Below are 16,219 nucleotides of genomic sequence, written 5' to 3'. Positions count from 1 at the left end.
TTGCATTTGAAGCTAGAAGCAGAAGATGTCATATCACATATCTGACTTTCTGGTATCGCATGACCATAAACCCAAAGCATTATCACAGATGAGACTTGCACCATGCACATATTTCTTTATCGCATGCATATATTTCTACATCTAAGTGAAGTCATGTACTAATTAAACCAAAAAGGAGGGAAAACAATTCATGGCAGGACAAGGAGATGCAAAGACTAGCTTCCAAATGACTTGACTGCACTATGCCTTGTTAAATCAATAACTAAGTGACCAGATAACCTGAAGCACAGGTAGGGCATACAGATCATGACATAAGAATGAAAAGCAATCAACACACTTAACAGATAAAATTTGTCTAACGCGTTCCCATTATATGTTATTGCAGCAGAACTATGTGTACCAAATTGAGGTACATACGAACACCCCCATGCAGTTTTGTGGATGTTGAGACGGCATCTGCAAGCCCACGGACACATACACCAATGAGAAAGCACGGGCACACAAGCATATGTTCCTACTTAAAGGCACACAAAGACCACATGCAGACACCAACATCTCTGTACTTCAACAAAACTTTGGAGACATATCAATTGTCTCCCATCATGTACAAACTAAAATTACATCAACTTTTTTCAGTAATATTTGGTGGTTTATTTCACACAAATAGGACCATCATCAAAACTTTCTAGGAGCAACTATAACCATAAAGCATGTTTCAAGAGTTCTAAGAGTCAAATTCCAAGAATCCAAGATCCATAAAAGAACGGCAAAGCATATGATCAACTCAGTGGTGAAATAAATGATAAAGCATAGGCTGAAAAGCATTAAGTTTCAAATAAGACGAACTTGCAAAGACTGAATAGTTAAATCTTGCTGCTGTATCTGCAGCTTCTGAGCCTGCTCCAACTGTGCCAGTTGAGCAAATTGATTTTTGAGCTGCGCATTCTGCTCCTTCTCCATCTTATGCTTATCTGCCAGCATTATGTTCTCAGGCTGCATTAGAAAAAAGTTATGATTTCAGTAAATAATCCTAATGAAAACCACAGATGGAAATCATTTCGAAATTAAAACATGACATTTTCCTGGATTTATGTTGAACTGCTTCTGCACATACTACAGACAAGGAAGAAGTTAATTATGGGTGTTAACATCATTAAATATTCCCCAGAAACTTCATCATAACTACAAATTTTATAAAAATTTCACACTACAACACTCGTTAAAAACCAAATGCAACACTGCAAGGGAATCCATCATCAAGAATGTATTTCACAGAGGATAAAAGATGTAGATAGAGAACAATGTGTCTATCAACCATTAGCATTCATTGAACTAATGTTCCAAGAAAAAGTTTTCTTTGGAGAATAGTATTTAATTCGCTTGGGAAAAGGCGGTCATTTGGAGGACAACTACATGGAAATCTTGCCCCAGAAAAAGTCATTTGTTCAAAGAGGTTGCTCAAATAAATCTGGGATACATTTTTCCTCAGAGAAGCCAGCATTAATCAGGAGTGCAAATGACATAACTATCAACTGAAGTAATTGATCATCATACAAGTTCCACGCAAAACTTGGAGAAATGCCACTGTGAAGTTGCCCACCTTCAAATCTGACTGCAGAGTATAGGAGACCTTCCATGCCTTCTGAACTTCATTGAAAAGGAGGACACATTGATCATTTGCATCTTTCAACGCTTGTTTTAGCCCCAAAACCTCTTGTTTAACATCTTGTAATTCTTTCTCTTTATCATACAAATCCTTCCTCGCATCATTGGCCTAAATAAGATAAAGACACCCCCTGCAAAAATTCAGTGCTTTTTCCTCTTTTTGATGACAAACAATAGAAATATTCGATCTTACCAAAAAAAAAAAAAAAAAAAAAAAAAAAAAAAAAAAAACAATAGAAATATTCGCAGAGGCCAGAAATTCTGTATCAAAGTGCTTTATCATTCTTTCATAATGACAAAAATATTGAACATGTCACATCACAGGGGACAAGCTGAAAAGAGTATGCTCATGATAACTAGCAATTTAAAAAAAATTGACAAGACAATTATTCAGGCAACAGGCGACCAAAAGGTGAAGTTAGCAATGGACACCTTCTCACATACATTAAAATCAAAAAGCTTTAAGGGGAGAAACAAACAATATTCTCTAATGTGGATTCGTCCCATAGACTATCGACACTAGTTCAACCAAAAATCCCAACTAAGGTTCAGTCTACTAGGGAATACAGAACATACAACGTCCTGCCATTTCTTTACCGTATCTCTGTTTCCAAGGCTTAGCATAGCATTTCGTGCTCTGGAAGCAAAATTAAGGGATGATAATGTCTCAGATACATTTGATGCATCAGGAGACACATTAACAATCAGCACAGTCTTGGATGCAATTGTCGGTGCATTCAGCAGTAATTCTTTATGAGTTAATCTAATCTTAGTAAGCACCAACACGACAATGGAGATGCAAAGGGATCAAGGGCCATGTATGTGCTCACGGATTACCCTGTTTTGCCTCCTTATGTATATCAACATATACCTATACAAAGAATATCTTTCACTAAATTATTAAATTAGTGGACTGTTTGGTTTTTAGTAGACATGTATCAGTCTGTCAATCCTCAGATATAATCATGTGCCTAGATCATCAAATGAAAAAGTAATCTCTTACTCAAACATTTATGAGTTGCTTCATTTTGCCACTATTATAATGCATGTCCAGCGGGCAAAAGCAAACATCCTGTACAACTATATCAACTAGAATTTTGTAATTTAAGAAAATAATACACAACAAAGGAGAATGGAAAAATTTAGCCTAACCAAAAGAGTCCCTGTCTGATGATTCTTTTTATCCCTAATGCTGCTTCAATGAATCATCTCAATTACTTCATCCATCTCCTTGAGTTTTGGGCCCATTAAGAAACTGATGCAATCAAATTCAAGCAGTAAGGTGTATTCAGAATAAGCAGATATGCAAAAACATTAAGTATGGCAATGGAGCAGAGTGTACCTATCCCTTCCACCAATATGACCAACATGATCCAGACCTAAATAATGGAGAATCTGAAAGATAAAGTCAGTAAGTAGCAGTAGCAATCAGCATTTAGCAGCATCGTGAAGGGAAATGGACTGAGCAATTTATCTTTTGAAGATAGAGAGATTCCTAAAACAGGAAAGTCAACCCCCCCCCCCAATCAGCTAGAGATGGAATAATATAGCTGCCAGTAGATAAAGCCATAAACAGAGAGACTTCTCAGAACAACAGAATCAAACTCATAAGTCAAGACTCAATGGATCATTAACCTGATAAAGTTATAAACAAACCAATATGGTTGGGTCCCTATGGTCAATCTCTTAACATCATTATGTCATCCATAATAAACATGGAAGCAGATGAAAATGGAGCCCTTCTCTTGACTCCAGATTTTTTAAATAATTTTGCTCGGTTAGCATTACTTAAATCACTAAGTCATACTGAACTTTTCTGTACATTAAGATGCCATCTCCTAACCCAGGGAAGGGGGCACCAAAATTCAGGATTTTCCGCTGCACAGATCTCCTGGGAAACAATAGTAAGTATGGATTAAAGGGCTAGCCATCTACTGGTCAAACTGATCCATTTACTTTATTTTGACTATGAGATAATTATCACCTATTGTGTCAACCACTGTTCTTCAACATAGAAGGGTAATCAAATAGGCAGGTTTACATCAAGTGTGTGTGAACAAGAGTAGAGATTTGACTTCAAATGATGACCACTGAAGGTGAACATATGTAAAAGTTAAGGGGTAAAAAATCCAAAAACAACTGACCAGAAGATCCCAGTCATCTCTGCAAAGCTCTTCATCTAAATGTTGTGAAACGTTTTGGTCTACTTGAACAGTATCTTTAACCTGTAATCAAATAACACTCTAATTGAATACCAGAAGACACTATTCAAATTAACCCAAAGAACATATACCCAAAACCATATGAAGAACACTTGTCGGTGAAAACCACTCACAAAAAAACTACTCACTCCATCGTGCCTAATAAATGATCCTGGAAATAACTTAAGCCATGTGTCATCACCATGCATGACCATCTTCCTACCAGTCCGAAAGAATTGACCTACCATACAAGAAGTATACAAGTGACGTGTGTTATAAATTCTAAATAATAAAACTTGCCATCATCTTACAGCTTAAACTTTTACAATAGTTGGCAGTGCTCTCAAAAAATTTTACAAGGTATCAAGGTAGAGGGTAATAAATTAAAAATTATATATTTCCATTCTTAGATCTAATGGCAAAGCCCAACCTATGCATGGGTGGGAATACAACAACACTTATATATTAAACCATGTCATTGTTTGATAGTTAAACTAATCACAACAGTTGAAATGATCCACCAAATTTCACAATGTGTACAGATCCACAAGATCATTTTATATAATAAGTATGGCAATCCAACTTGACCTACCAATAATATTATCATCTTGCAAAGCTTGTGTATTAAAGTCGAATGCCACATCCAAAAATCCTCCAATTACCCCAGAGACCATAGCCTGGAACCACAGAAACTTAAAGCGTTAATAAGAAGAGGAAACATCAAACTAAAACATAGAAGTAGTCCAAAGTAACAACCTTCAAGCACGGCATTGTAACAGTAGGAGGTGCAACCTTTGCATGGTATCCAACTGCAAATCCATTCGCTAGTAACGACTGAGTATAAGGCATGGCTTCCACAAAAGCATCTCTTGGAGGCTTGTCGTCCCTTCTGAGCACAAATTCTGCTGGAAGACCATCAACAACCTAAACTGACATGGTTGCAGTGGGCAGCTAGTACTTACTATCGAGTCACATTCATTATGCAAAATAAAGAACCCGATGCCAAGAGCATCTTCAATCGGCACAAATCTCAAGCACGAGCAAGATTACATACCATTAGAATTAGCCGATCGAACGGAGGGCTGATCTCAGATAATTCCTAAAACAGCAAATGCATCATCAAAATCAAGAAAATCCAGCCGCCCCTATGCAGAGGACTCGCAATTCACCATCTCAAAACAGGGGTAAGCAAATACGGAACCTGATACAACCGCTTGAGCTCTTCAGGAGGCAATGCCGCCGCCGAATCATTTCCAACGCCGTTGGGCCACGGCGCACGGAAGCTCTCCAGTCCACTGACGACGGCGACGGCGAGACCCAGAAGGCAAAACAGAAAAAAGTTCAGAAATTGCAAAATGGGTCGACGCATCCGGATCATCTTCAACCTCGAACCGAGCGCGTAGCAATTACTGGCGAATTTTCGGTCTCTAGGAACGCACCTGACGCCAGAGAGAGCCGGCTTGGTGGGGAAGAAGCCGAAGATGAAGAGGGAGAGGCCGAGGGACTGGAGGAGAAGTGCAGCTGCGGCGATTATGGCGAATCTGGAGCACGTAATCGAAGAAGGGGACATTCCCGCTCTCTCTCTCTCTCTCTCTCTACAGAGACAGAGGAGGAGGAAGGAAGATGACCAATCCTCCTCCGCTGGTGAGAGTTTAGGAATATATTTATCATTAAATTTATTTTCTCGAGTTTGAGAAAGACCTTTAATTTGATTCGTTTATCATTATAAAGAACAAAGCCTTATATGGACATAAAATAATAACCAAAAAGACCTCTAATTTCAATTCTCATCCAAATTCTACTTTTTGTGTCATAAAAACCTCTAATTTTAGGTTATGTCTCAATTCTATCCTAAATTATTTTGTCTCATAAAAAGCTTTAACTTTAAGTCCATTCTTAATTCTATCCTAAATATTTTTGTATAATAAAAACTCTCAACTTTAGATCCAATACCAATTTTGTCCTAAAATTATTTTGTTTCATAAAAAAAATTAGCTTTAAATGTCGTTTTAATTTCACTATAATTTTTTTGTCTCATAAGACCACTAACTTTTACTTAAGTCTCACAAATCTGCTCTTCATTAACCAGCTGTCAATATCCCCCTTAGGGATTTTGTACTTGTCGATATCTCATGATTGGGAATGTTCCAACCCTTGTAATCGAAGAGCTCATGCTTAGAACGCTCGAACAACTCGTTCTTGGAAGTTTTCCATTTCTCAATTGTCAATGAGAAATCTGGGATGAGGTTAATGCAGGCAAATTTGTGATTCAAGCAAAAGTTGTGGTTTTTTTATAAGACTAAAATATTTTGGGTAAAATTGGGATTGGACAATAAAATTAGGACAATACCTAAAATTGGCAGTTTTTCCTAGAACAAAAAAAAAATTATGGTAAAATTGAGACGAGACTTAAAATTTAGGGTTTTTTATATGAGACAAAAAAAAGTTCATGGTCGGCAAGGGCGGTGACCTCCGCTGGCCAACACTGAGGCTTGACGAGACTTAAAATTGAGGGTTTTCAATACAAGGATTCCGCCTTTGCCTCTTATTCTCCCATTTTTCTTTTCTTTTGTGCGCTATCAATGGAGCATGGAGTTTTATTGGCAAAATATATCTCATGCAAGAGTTAATTTTTGCACATGACTTGGCTGTAATTTGGAGCATAATTCTTACTTGTCATTTGGGAGTATCAAAGTCATGACCATTTGAGACCCCACTTTATTTTAGGGAGTACTAAAGTAGTGGTGTGGGCAAAGAACTGATTGACTTGGAAATAAATGTCCCGACAACCAGATTTCTCTCAAATTTCCACCTCAAATTAAGGGACATGCTTATATTGATCATGGCCCATGATGAATCACACACAATCATAGCCATTGATCATGGAAAACTTATCTCATGCAAGAGTTAATTTTTGTAGAAGACTTGATTGCAATTTGGAGCGTAAATCTTACTTGTCATTGGGGAGTATCAAAGTTATGACGATTTAACACTCCACTTTATTTTATGGAGTACTAAAATAGTAGTGTGGGCAAACCACTGATTGACTAAGAAATAAACGTCTGCCAAGCTTCTCTCAAATTTTGAAAAATGTGCAAACATTATTTAAGAGTCTATCTATATAAAACAAATCAATCATAATCTATTCCAAAAATTATCTAAAAGTGCAATCCTAAAAAATGCAATCCTAATTTATTAAACCAACACACTCCGCTGCAAGATTTGATTTTTGATTTTTTTATATATTTTTTTAGTGCTTTTCAAGACAAGCAATTATCAGATAAACATTATATCTAAACTAATCAAGATATTCATCAAATAAATGATTAAAATAATGAAAAAATAATCCATTGTCTCACGAGTTAAATTAACGATTATTTTAACCCCGAATATCACAACATATAAGAAAATTCAAAATAATTAAAAATTTTGATCCGAAATCTTATGGATCAAATTAATAATTATAATGATTTAATAAGTTAAAATACTATCAAAATGCCCAAAAAATTAATATAATTAAAAAAAATGATCCGACATCTTACAGATCAAATTAATAATTACAGTAATTTTGAGCAAAATCCTATGGATAATGCCTAGAATATTCATAAAACAAAAATCACCTTTCAATGTTCCAATTTGTACAATAATAACGGAACTTAAAAAAATAAAAATCTACCTTGACTTTCTTTTTTCTTTTTTTCTTAAAAAAAAAAAAAAAGACCGTCACGAGGCGATCGACAATTTGGCTAGGGTCGAGCCGTGGCTACTAGGATAGGGGGCGACCGGCGCCGAGCTCCGTCAACGGTTGGCGAGCAACGGCAGAAGAGGTTGCTATGGTGGTGGTGTGACAATGCTGCAACGACGAGGGCACTACGAGGTTGACAAGAGGGGTGGTGCAGGCTAAGGCATGGCGGGAGTTGGTCGCCGATGAAAGGGAGGAGTCCGACGCACGAGCGTCAGTGATGGGTGCGGTCGTGGGGGACGGCCTTGCTAGAGAAGAAGACTCTTTTTCTTTCTTCCTTTTCTTTTTTCTCACGTTCACTCTCTCCCTCTGTACTTTGCTATTGCTGGTCTCTTTCTTCTCTGCAATTTGTCAAAGAAAAGAAAAGACTTCTTTTTAACTTGTATGGACAAGAAAGAGAAATTATTTTTTTTCCACTCCTTTTCATGCTCTCTCTTTGCATGAATTATCTTGCCCCTTTCTCTCCCTTTTGCATGAATTTTTCTCTCGAATTTTTTGTCTCTCCCCCATTGTTGTACGCGCACAACACCTTATATAGGAGAGGGAATTAGATTTTGGTGGAATATTTTACTTCCAATTTTGCTTGTGCATAATCCCCCTGAATATATCATTGAAATATATGCACCCCACGCAATATTCTCTTTTGTATTTTTCAAATATTTCATCTGAAAATTTCCTTTCTGCTAAAAAATATGTCCCTCGGTGTATATTATCTGAATATGTGAAGATCTCACTTAAATATGTGAAAAATCTCACGTCATATTAATGCTCACCGTCGGTCCAATGCAAAAATGGAATAAAATAAAATAGATGCTCCTAAAACTATATGTTGCAATTTTTATTTTTTTGGGGTAAAATTAACCCATTTTTTCGGTAAAAATTTAGGTGTCAACAACTACCCCTCTTTGAAGGTGAGCCCGTAGAGATTGCTTTCAAAGATAAATTAAGATCTAAATTTTGGTCATGCACATGCATTGAATGATTTTTTTTGTTGAAAAATAAATTCCATTTTTTAATGCAATTTATATGATGCATGGAAATGCTAATGCAAATGATAAAGGAACCTACCTCAATAACTTACCTTCAAGGAGGGTAGAGCAATTCAAGGTAGTTGGTGTTACATGTCCAGGACCTGTACCTTTCTACGGTTGCCTTAATAGCAATGAGGCTTTGTAAGGAGACTGCTTTTCTTGGACCCGTACCTTTTTACGGTCGCCCAGTATGGCAGTACTTGATTGTCTAGGACCCGAACCTTTTTTCGATTGCCTTGACGAAAAAGAATGTTCTTTTAGGACCTGTACCTTTCTATAGTTGCTTGTTAGAGCAACAAATATTGTCTAGGACCCGTACCATTCTACGGTCGCCTAAACAGGAGATTCACTTTCCAAGACCCATACATTTCTACGGTCGCCCGAATAGGAAATGGCTTTTCCAGGACCCGTACCTTTTTACGGTCGCCTAGACTGAGGTTTTGCTTGACTAGGACCCGAACCTTTCTTCAGCCGCCTAGCATTGCGGCATGAATCATCTAACCAAGACCCGAACCTTTCTTCGGTTGCCTTAATGAGATTGAATTTGGAGAAAAATCTTCAAGGGATAGCTCGACCGAGTCGAGTGTCAATGCACTCGAGAGAGAAAACCAGATCGATGGAAAGAAACTCTAGGCTACGAAAGCACACCATGTCGATGAAAGAGGTCCCGAGCTACTGAAGCACATTATGTCGGTTAATAGGAACTTCGGGCTACAGAAGCACGCTGATTTGATAGGGAGACTCTGGGTTATAGAAGCACGCCATGTCAATGAAAAGGACTTTGGGCTATGGAAGCACGCCAGGTCAGAAATTTTGAGCTATGAGAGCACGCCGTATTAATTAAGAGAGACATCGGGCTATGAAAGCACGCCGAGTCAATGAAAGGGACTCTAAGCTACAAAAGCATGCCATGTCAATATAAAAGAACACCGGGCTATGAAAGCACGCCGGGTCAATAGAGAAGAGCATCGGGCTATGAAAGCACGCCGAGTCAATGAAAAGGACTCCGGGCTACAAAAGCACGATGAGTTAATATAAAAAGAAATCCGGGCTACGGAAGCACGCCTATTCAATAAAAGGGACTCTGGGCTATGAAAGCATGCCAGGTCAATATAAAGGGACATTGGGCTATGAAAGCACATTGGGTCGACAAAGAGGGACATCGGGCTATAAAACCACGCCGAGTTGATGAAAAGGATACCGGGCTACAAAAGCACGCCAGGTTGATGAAAAAGACACCAAGCTACGGAAGCACATCAGGTCAGTGAAAAGGGCTTCGGGCTATGAAAGCACGCCGAATCTCAAGGCTTCAAGGGGCAACTTGAACTTCAAGTATTACTCGGTCTTCAAGGAAATATTACTTGTCAAACATGATTAGAGCAAAAACTAATATGCATTCATTAAAGACGTAGACAATTTTGAGCTACTCTAGAATGCACATTCAATGAGGTTTTCATTAATTCAATCAAGGTTTAAGCATAATGACTTTACCATATATGCATCACCCAAATTTCCACAAGAGAGAATTGTTGTTCAAGACAATGGCATGGATTTCTTAAGAATATTAAATGAGAGACTTTCAGTTAGAAAGGACTTTCACCTACTCTCATTTAGAAGGGCTATTTTATAAGAATCACTCCATCTCACCATCATCATATTGACAATGGTCCAAGTATTCTCGCAAGCGGTGCGACCTTACCAATCTGAGAGGTCTTTAAGAGGGACCATAATGTGGGCTTGGTCAACGGCTTAACAAAGGGACTCTTTGAGTCAAGGGAATTTAAAGAACAATTCTATAATCATCTCTAGGTTTACAAGTCGAGAATCCTGCAAAATGAGAAAAAAATAATCTTGCTCGCACTTCTTTGAGCGATGCTTAAGACATGTGAACCCCTACGTTAATTCAAGTGCCTTAATCAAAAAAGACTTTGCAAGGGACGTAACATATGCTAGATTTATGGGTTGAGAAATGAAAGATTGTTAGGTTCAGAATATGTGTAAAGGGTGAGAGTTGATGATCATCTTGGCATTGTCGCCGGTCTTTTCCTTCACTAGGAATTGTCATTATAAATGCACTATCAATTTTGACTCTTTGAGTACTGCTCCATTGGGATACAATTTTTGCAATTGATAGTAATCTATTTGGCACTTTTTTTCATCTATGGGCATCGGCATTGTTTTTACCTGGCACACCACTTTTCATGCCCCTAGTTAGTTCTCATTCATTTTATGGGCATTGGCCTTGCCCTTACCAGGCACACCGCTTTTTCATGCCCTTTGGTTCTATTTTGAATGACCATATGGTGCTTTTAACATTGGGACCTTTGGGAGGTCTTCGTCTTCTGTCAGCACTCTAGACCATACTATTTGAACAATTACTTTTTGCCTTACCCCAGTGTGAGGGATGATCACCAACTGGGTTTAAAGAAGTGAAATTGCAGGCTCAAGTGGGCTGTGCAAATGATATAAGTATGTAGGATAGAGAAAGAAATAATCTTCGCCATCTTAAGGCATTTAAATTACCACATGAATTCAATATAATAGCACGATTTGAAGATTAATGCAAGTGAGAGCAATAAATTTTTTTCATTTTCCTCATGATGCCAACTTACCTCCCATTTGCCCTGGTGTGGGGTGGTTCTTGACAGAGGTAATTTCAAAAATTTTCACAAATGTATAAGGCTCAAAGGGGTTAAGCAATTGATCACTTGTAGTATTTGGGATAGAGAAATAACTGCCCCTCGTCACTTTGGCTATCGTACATTTCGCAAGAAAAATCTTTACCTTGGGGATATGGAACTCCATACACTCATCTCACAAGTGTATAAGTAGGGAACTGTGTATAAGGTAGGGCTTGCCTCTCATCATCTCGACTCATCTCATTTAGTATGCTCAATCAATTCCACATCATTCATTAGTCCATCTTGATGTTCTTTAGTGGAATTGGTGGACTAAACATGTAAGAATCACCATGCAAAATCCTTTTTAAAGGAGCTCAGTAGCATGAAAAATTGCAAACTTCAGAACAAACAATTTATGACACTAAAAAAAAAAAAAAAAAAAAAAAAAGGCTTTCGTAAGTATGAAAAACATGAGTGTTCATTCAATGAATTGTCCCGCGAAGGGATTGACTCAGTGTGACACCCCAAATTTCTGATTCTGCTTTCAAAATGAGATGGACTTTTCATTGACGCGCTTATAGTTCAATTCTCCGAGGATGATCACTCATGAGATAACTAGTCTATCAAGTGAAGCCGTTAAGGAAATTAAATGCAATAGGCTCGAGAATCTGACCATGAATCGGCTGCTCGACCGTATTAATCTGCAAGGATTATTACGACACTGTCAGAATCGAATAGAGATCCGTACTAGGTCGATTCGACTGAGATATGTGATTAGAATGTGGGTGATTCCACCTGATTTCAATATCCCCGTTGACCGACACTAAACCGATTCTTCTGTCATTTTGGGTACCCCGTGTCCGTAATTGAAACCTCGAGATTTTTACAACAATCAAGAGTCGCCAATGTGTCGAAGATTATGTCGTGGCTTGAAAAATCAACCACGGGTCAATTGCATTGAAAATTCCTAAAAGCTACCCGGTAAATTAGGATGCGCTCAAATTGCGCCAAATTGAAATTAACCGTGATTTTAAACCTCAATTCAAAATTGAAAGCTCTGTCATGTCACGGTTCATTTTAGGAACATCGACTCATCTTCAGAAGATTTTTCATGCAAACCGAGTTTTTCGGCAAAATAATCAAAGTATGGTTAATTTGGTTCGGGAAATTAGTAGGCCCGCTTTTGGTCGTGCTTTTGAGACTCAAGAAGGTTCTATGGACAAGAGAAGATGTGAATTAAAGTGTGGTGACATTGGATTAATTTTATGAACTTCAATTTGGTTCAATTACAAGAGAATTGAATGAAATTGATATACAAGATTTCATGCCACGTCAGAAAAAGAAATTGCAACCATTGGAATAAGGTTGTGGGAGATTGGAGATAGTGGAGTGTGACGTCATCAAGTGATGTCATGGTGGGGCTTGAGTGTCTAGGGTTTTGACAAGTGGAGGGTGGATATTGGCTCTCAAAAAGGTGGGACATCACTTCACCAATCAACTCCATCTTCAACCTTGGATTTGTTTTTGAATTTGAAGGGGAGAGAGAGGGAACCGACCGGACCAGCCAGCCAGCCTTGACGCGCCCCTTCGCCCGCTCGGTCGCCCGCTCATCATCGTAGCCGTCGCAGTCGTTGTCCGTCGCACGCGAAGGCCCACGCGCGCCTCGCCGACCAGCTCGCGAGCCGCTCCGCCTCTCCCCCCCGTAGCAGCGCCCCCCCCCCGTCCCTCCGTCATCTACTCGTCCAGGCCACTATCCAGCCTTGTTAGCTGCCGTTAAAGCCAACTCGCCACCATTCGGTCCTCGGAGCAGCCGAGGTCACCGTTGCTCATCGTAACGCGCTCGTTCGCGCAAGTCGTCCCAACCGCGAGCTCCTGCCGTTCTGCCTCTGTCCCGCCATCCAGGAGCTTTGTCCGTCGCTACCCTGGCCATGCCACCACTGTGAGCAGCCGCCTCAACCCGCCCGAGCCACTGTCGCCCCTAGCTACCCTCCTCCTTCGCCGTTAAGCTTCAACCGCCGTCGGTTCCAACTGGTTTTGTCCAAGATCAGCAACCTCCGACTAGCAAGCCCGTGAGGCTTCGAGGAGTGTTTTCGGGCTCTTCCTGGCCTCTGTTGGTGTCGCCGCTTCGAGGATTATTGACCGCCTTAGCGTCGGGGTCGCCGTGAACTCACTGGCACGCAAAACCGATGAGTTTACCTTCTAATCCTTGCTTAGCGAGTTAATTATACTTAAGGGGTATTTAGATTAGTCTAAATAGGTTTAGGTGGTTAGATTATATTATTTAAATGTTAATTATTTTAGATGTATGATTAGTTTAGTGGATGTTTAATTAGGGCTAATTGTATGTTTAAATTAGTGTAATCTAGTTTAAGCCATAAGTTAATTATTTTAGTTAATTAATTATTTCAAATTTATAAATATTATTTTATTAAATTATATTAATATAATATATTATTTAATTATTTAATTTTCGGAATTAAATTTAATTATTTAATAATTTCAAAATTTTGTCGAGATGGCCGCTTTAGAATTTCGCACTAATAGCAACAAAGGTGCCGCTTGTGCTAATTGTATGTGTAATTGTAGAATTGAGTGAAAATGATGATTATGAATAATAATTCCAAAGGTGTAGAATTGAGTGAAATTGGAGAAGTTTTGGTATTTAACTTGAAAATACCCGGTGTTGGCTATTGGCACTGTAATTGGTTGGTAGGACTAGTTTGAATCTACCGATTGATTGGATTGAGGAATGGATTGGGTTATTATTGAATTGATAGCTTTGGTGAGAAAATATTATATACTTATATGCTACTGACTTTTGAGAGCTATTATATCAGCTACAGCTTTGGTGAGCTATCTATCTGCTACAGCTTTGGTGAGCTATCTATCTATACAGCTTGAGCAAGCTACCGTCCATATATTACAGCTTTGGAGAGCATATGTCGTATTAACGACTGGTTTGATAGGCGGTATTGAATGAAAGATAGTAATGGAAGATAGATAGTATGATTGAATTGAATCGTTGGATCAATTGTTTGATTTGATAATTGAATTGTACTAACTTGCAGGAAGGGACTAAGGCAAGGTAAGTCCTCTATTTGTTTTGTGTGGCTAGAGTGCCCTGGGGCATATTGTCTTTCTAATCGAATCTCAGAGGGTAGGACTCGCTGAGACATTGTCTCACCTCGTTGTGGGATAATATTTTCAGGTCCTTAGATGGCGGTTCCCCCGGAACGGTTTGGTTGGCCAAAGAGTGTTAATGAGCATGTCATTGATGTCCCTACTCCCGGGGGCCAAGGAGCCTGGATCTATGAACTTGTGAGAACCATTGTCTGGGTCGATACAAGTTTACCTCAGAGAGTACCCCATCGATTCAAGGCATGGTATCATAGTAGGTATAATGGACCCAGGGAGGGTCCTCTTCAGGATGTTGAGGTCCCAGCATTGGTGTCCGAGGTTGCTTTTGGCGAGGGTACTGCTGACTCTCTTGATGGTGCGGTGGTGAACCTAAGTCCAAGTCTTCAAGGAACTCTGGAGGTCTTCAGTTGAGGGTCCGATCATTTAGTGGACTGTAGCCCTTCTATTTTTGCAGACCCTTGTGAATAGACTAGTAATGTAAATGATCTAGTAAGTTATGTATAAAGTGTGTGTGGTTTGGTTTTGAAAATGTGATCCTGCTTTTCTATCCCAATTTAGTTTTGTCTGGGGATTATTTATCCGCTTCCGCATGTGTAATTAATTGAATGGGTTGGTGATGTGTCCTGGGAAGTCGCATTTCTATGGACCGCAGTGGGATGTGCACGTGCTCGAGGTTCGGGACATGACACTTAGTAATGGGTGTTCTTGGGTTGCCCCTATTGAAAGGGAACAAACACACAAATTGATCAATCAAGACTGAAAATCCAATCTTCAGTTTAATAGACGCTCCTTTTCCTTTGCTTTTGCTCCAAAATATGCCATGCCCCCAATCTGATGTGTCTTTTTCAAATGCTTTCTCATCAAGCCAAGAGAGTAATATTCTAAAACATGAAGTAAATGAGTCAGAAAATTAAGCAGGGCTAACCTAATGCATGCTTTTGGAAATGGCCTGAAAAATGATTATTTTTTTTTTTGGAATTTTTTGGATGAGGAAGCATGAAGGAGCTTAGTTGTGACATCCCTGAATTTCAGTCCCGTTTTCAATTTAATAAATGGGCCTTTCATCGATATGCCTATAGTGCTATTCTCTGAGTTGATCACTCCTGATATAACTAGACTATCTAGGGAAGTCATTAAGGCTGCATTTGGTCGACCGGATAAAAACTAGGATAGGATATGTTTTATCATATCCCGTGTTTGGTAGCTGTCTAGGATAAGATAATGTCGGATATAGACAAGATATAAATTGGATAAAAAAATCCGAGGTGGGGGGGATAAGGTCGGATAGGATTTCTTTTATCCAAAACATAAAACCCTACGCTTTTTTTCTTTTTCCGTCGTTCACCCACAGACAACTCTCTGTTTCCACAAAGATCGATGTTGAAGCCTTCTCCTCAATAGCTCTCCGATTCTCATCGAAATTTTACGAAAGCCTTCTTTCTCCGCCAAGGTAAGACCCCCCCATCCGCCGGCGATCACCCGCCGGTCGCCCTCCCGATCGATTCCCCCCACTGCAATGTTTTCCCCACTTCGATTGCGCCCTAGCCGCCGAGGTCGCTGGCGCCCCGATCGTCCCCGTCACGCCACCGGGTCTGGGCGATCGCAGCCCGTTTTGGCACGGTGGGGATGTGGGGAAAATACGTGAATTCTTCTGTTGTTGTGTTTTTGACTCTTTTTTTTGGTTCGTACTATGTTCGTTGATTGGTGGACCCTTTTTTGGTTAGACATGTTTTCTCTATGGTCGAATTCTGATCTAGATTATCTCTTGGTTTGTTTTTTAATGCTGTAAATGATGGCGACTATGTTCTTGATAGAGTTCTT

At 39.3% G+C, this 16,219-nt stretch overlaps 2 protein-coding genes across 6 annotated transcripts in view; one reads left to right on the top strand and one right to left on the bottom strand.

Moving 5' to 3' along the window:
* The window catches only part of LOC120288389 (probable LRR receptor-like serine/threonine-protein kinase At3g47570), a 90,533-nt gene that overhangs the window by 14,653 nt on the left and 59,661 nt on the right, over positions 1-16,219 (top strand). The gene's annotated exons all lie outside the window — the stretch shown is intronic.
* On the bottom strand, positions 1,640-5,520 carry LOC104418289 (GPI ethanolamine phosphate transferase 2). Of its 5 annotated transcripts, XM_039301720.1 has the most exons (10): positions 5,306-5,519; positions 5,068-5,161; positions 4,921-4,965; positions 4,623-4,790; positions 4,459-4,543; positions 4,001-4,107; positions 3,810-3,890; positions 3,008-3,060; positions 2,818-2,920; positions 1,640-1,774 (listed from the first exon to the last, which is right to left on the bottom strand). In XM_039301720.1, exons 1-9 carry the CDS (start codon positions 5,434-5,436, stop codon positions 2,863-2,865), a joined length of 822 nt encoding a protein of 273 aa, XP_039157654.1. In that variant the 5' UTR covers positions 5,437-5,519; the 3' UTR covers positions 1,640-1,774; positions 2,818-2,862. The 5 variants fall into 5 exon arrangements, with proteins under 5 accessions (XP_039157654.1, XP_039157653.1, XP_039157655.1 ...); XM_039301719.1 differs by lacking the exon at positions 1,640-1,774 and having other exon boundaries at positions 2,650-2,920; XM_039301721.1 differs by lacking the exon at positions 1,640-1,774 and having other exon boundaries at positions 2,650-2,920; positions 4,016-4,107.

Source organism: Eucalyptus grandis, chromosome 9, assembly GCF_016545825.1.
Source record: "Eucalyptus grandis isolate ANBG69807.140 chromosome 9, ASM1654582v1, whole genome shotgun sequence".
Taxonomy (NCBI): Eukaryota; Viridiplantae; Streptophyta; class Magnoliopsida; order Myrtales; family Myrtaceae; genus Eucalyptus; species Eucalyptus grandis.
The sequence above is the reverse complement of the archived record's forward strand: the minus strand, read 5'-3'. Positions and strand labels throughout refer to the sequence as shown.

What these genes read in the sequence shown, in the direction of transcription:
- LOC104418289 (XM_039301720.1), bottom strand. Translation starts at nt 5,436, where the DNA reads ATGTCCCCTTCTTCGATTACGTGCTCCAGATTCGCCATAATCGCCGCA. An exon ending in TCGATCGGCTAATTCTAATG is followed by an intron (nt 4,791 to 4,920) that starts GTATGTAATCTT and finishes ATGTCAGTTTAG; the next exon opens with GTTGTTGATGGTCTTCCAGC. An exon ending in CATATTGGTGGAAGGGATAG is followed by an intron (nt 2,921 to 3,007) that starts GTACACTCTGCT and finishes TGATTGCATCAG; the next exon opens with TTTCTTAATGGGCCCAAAAC.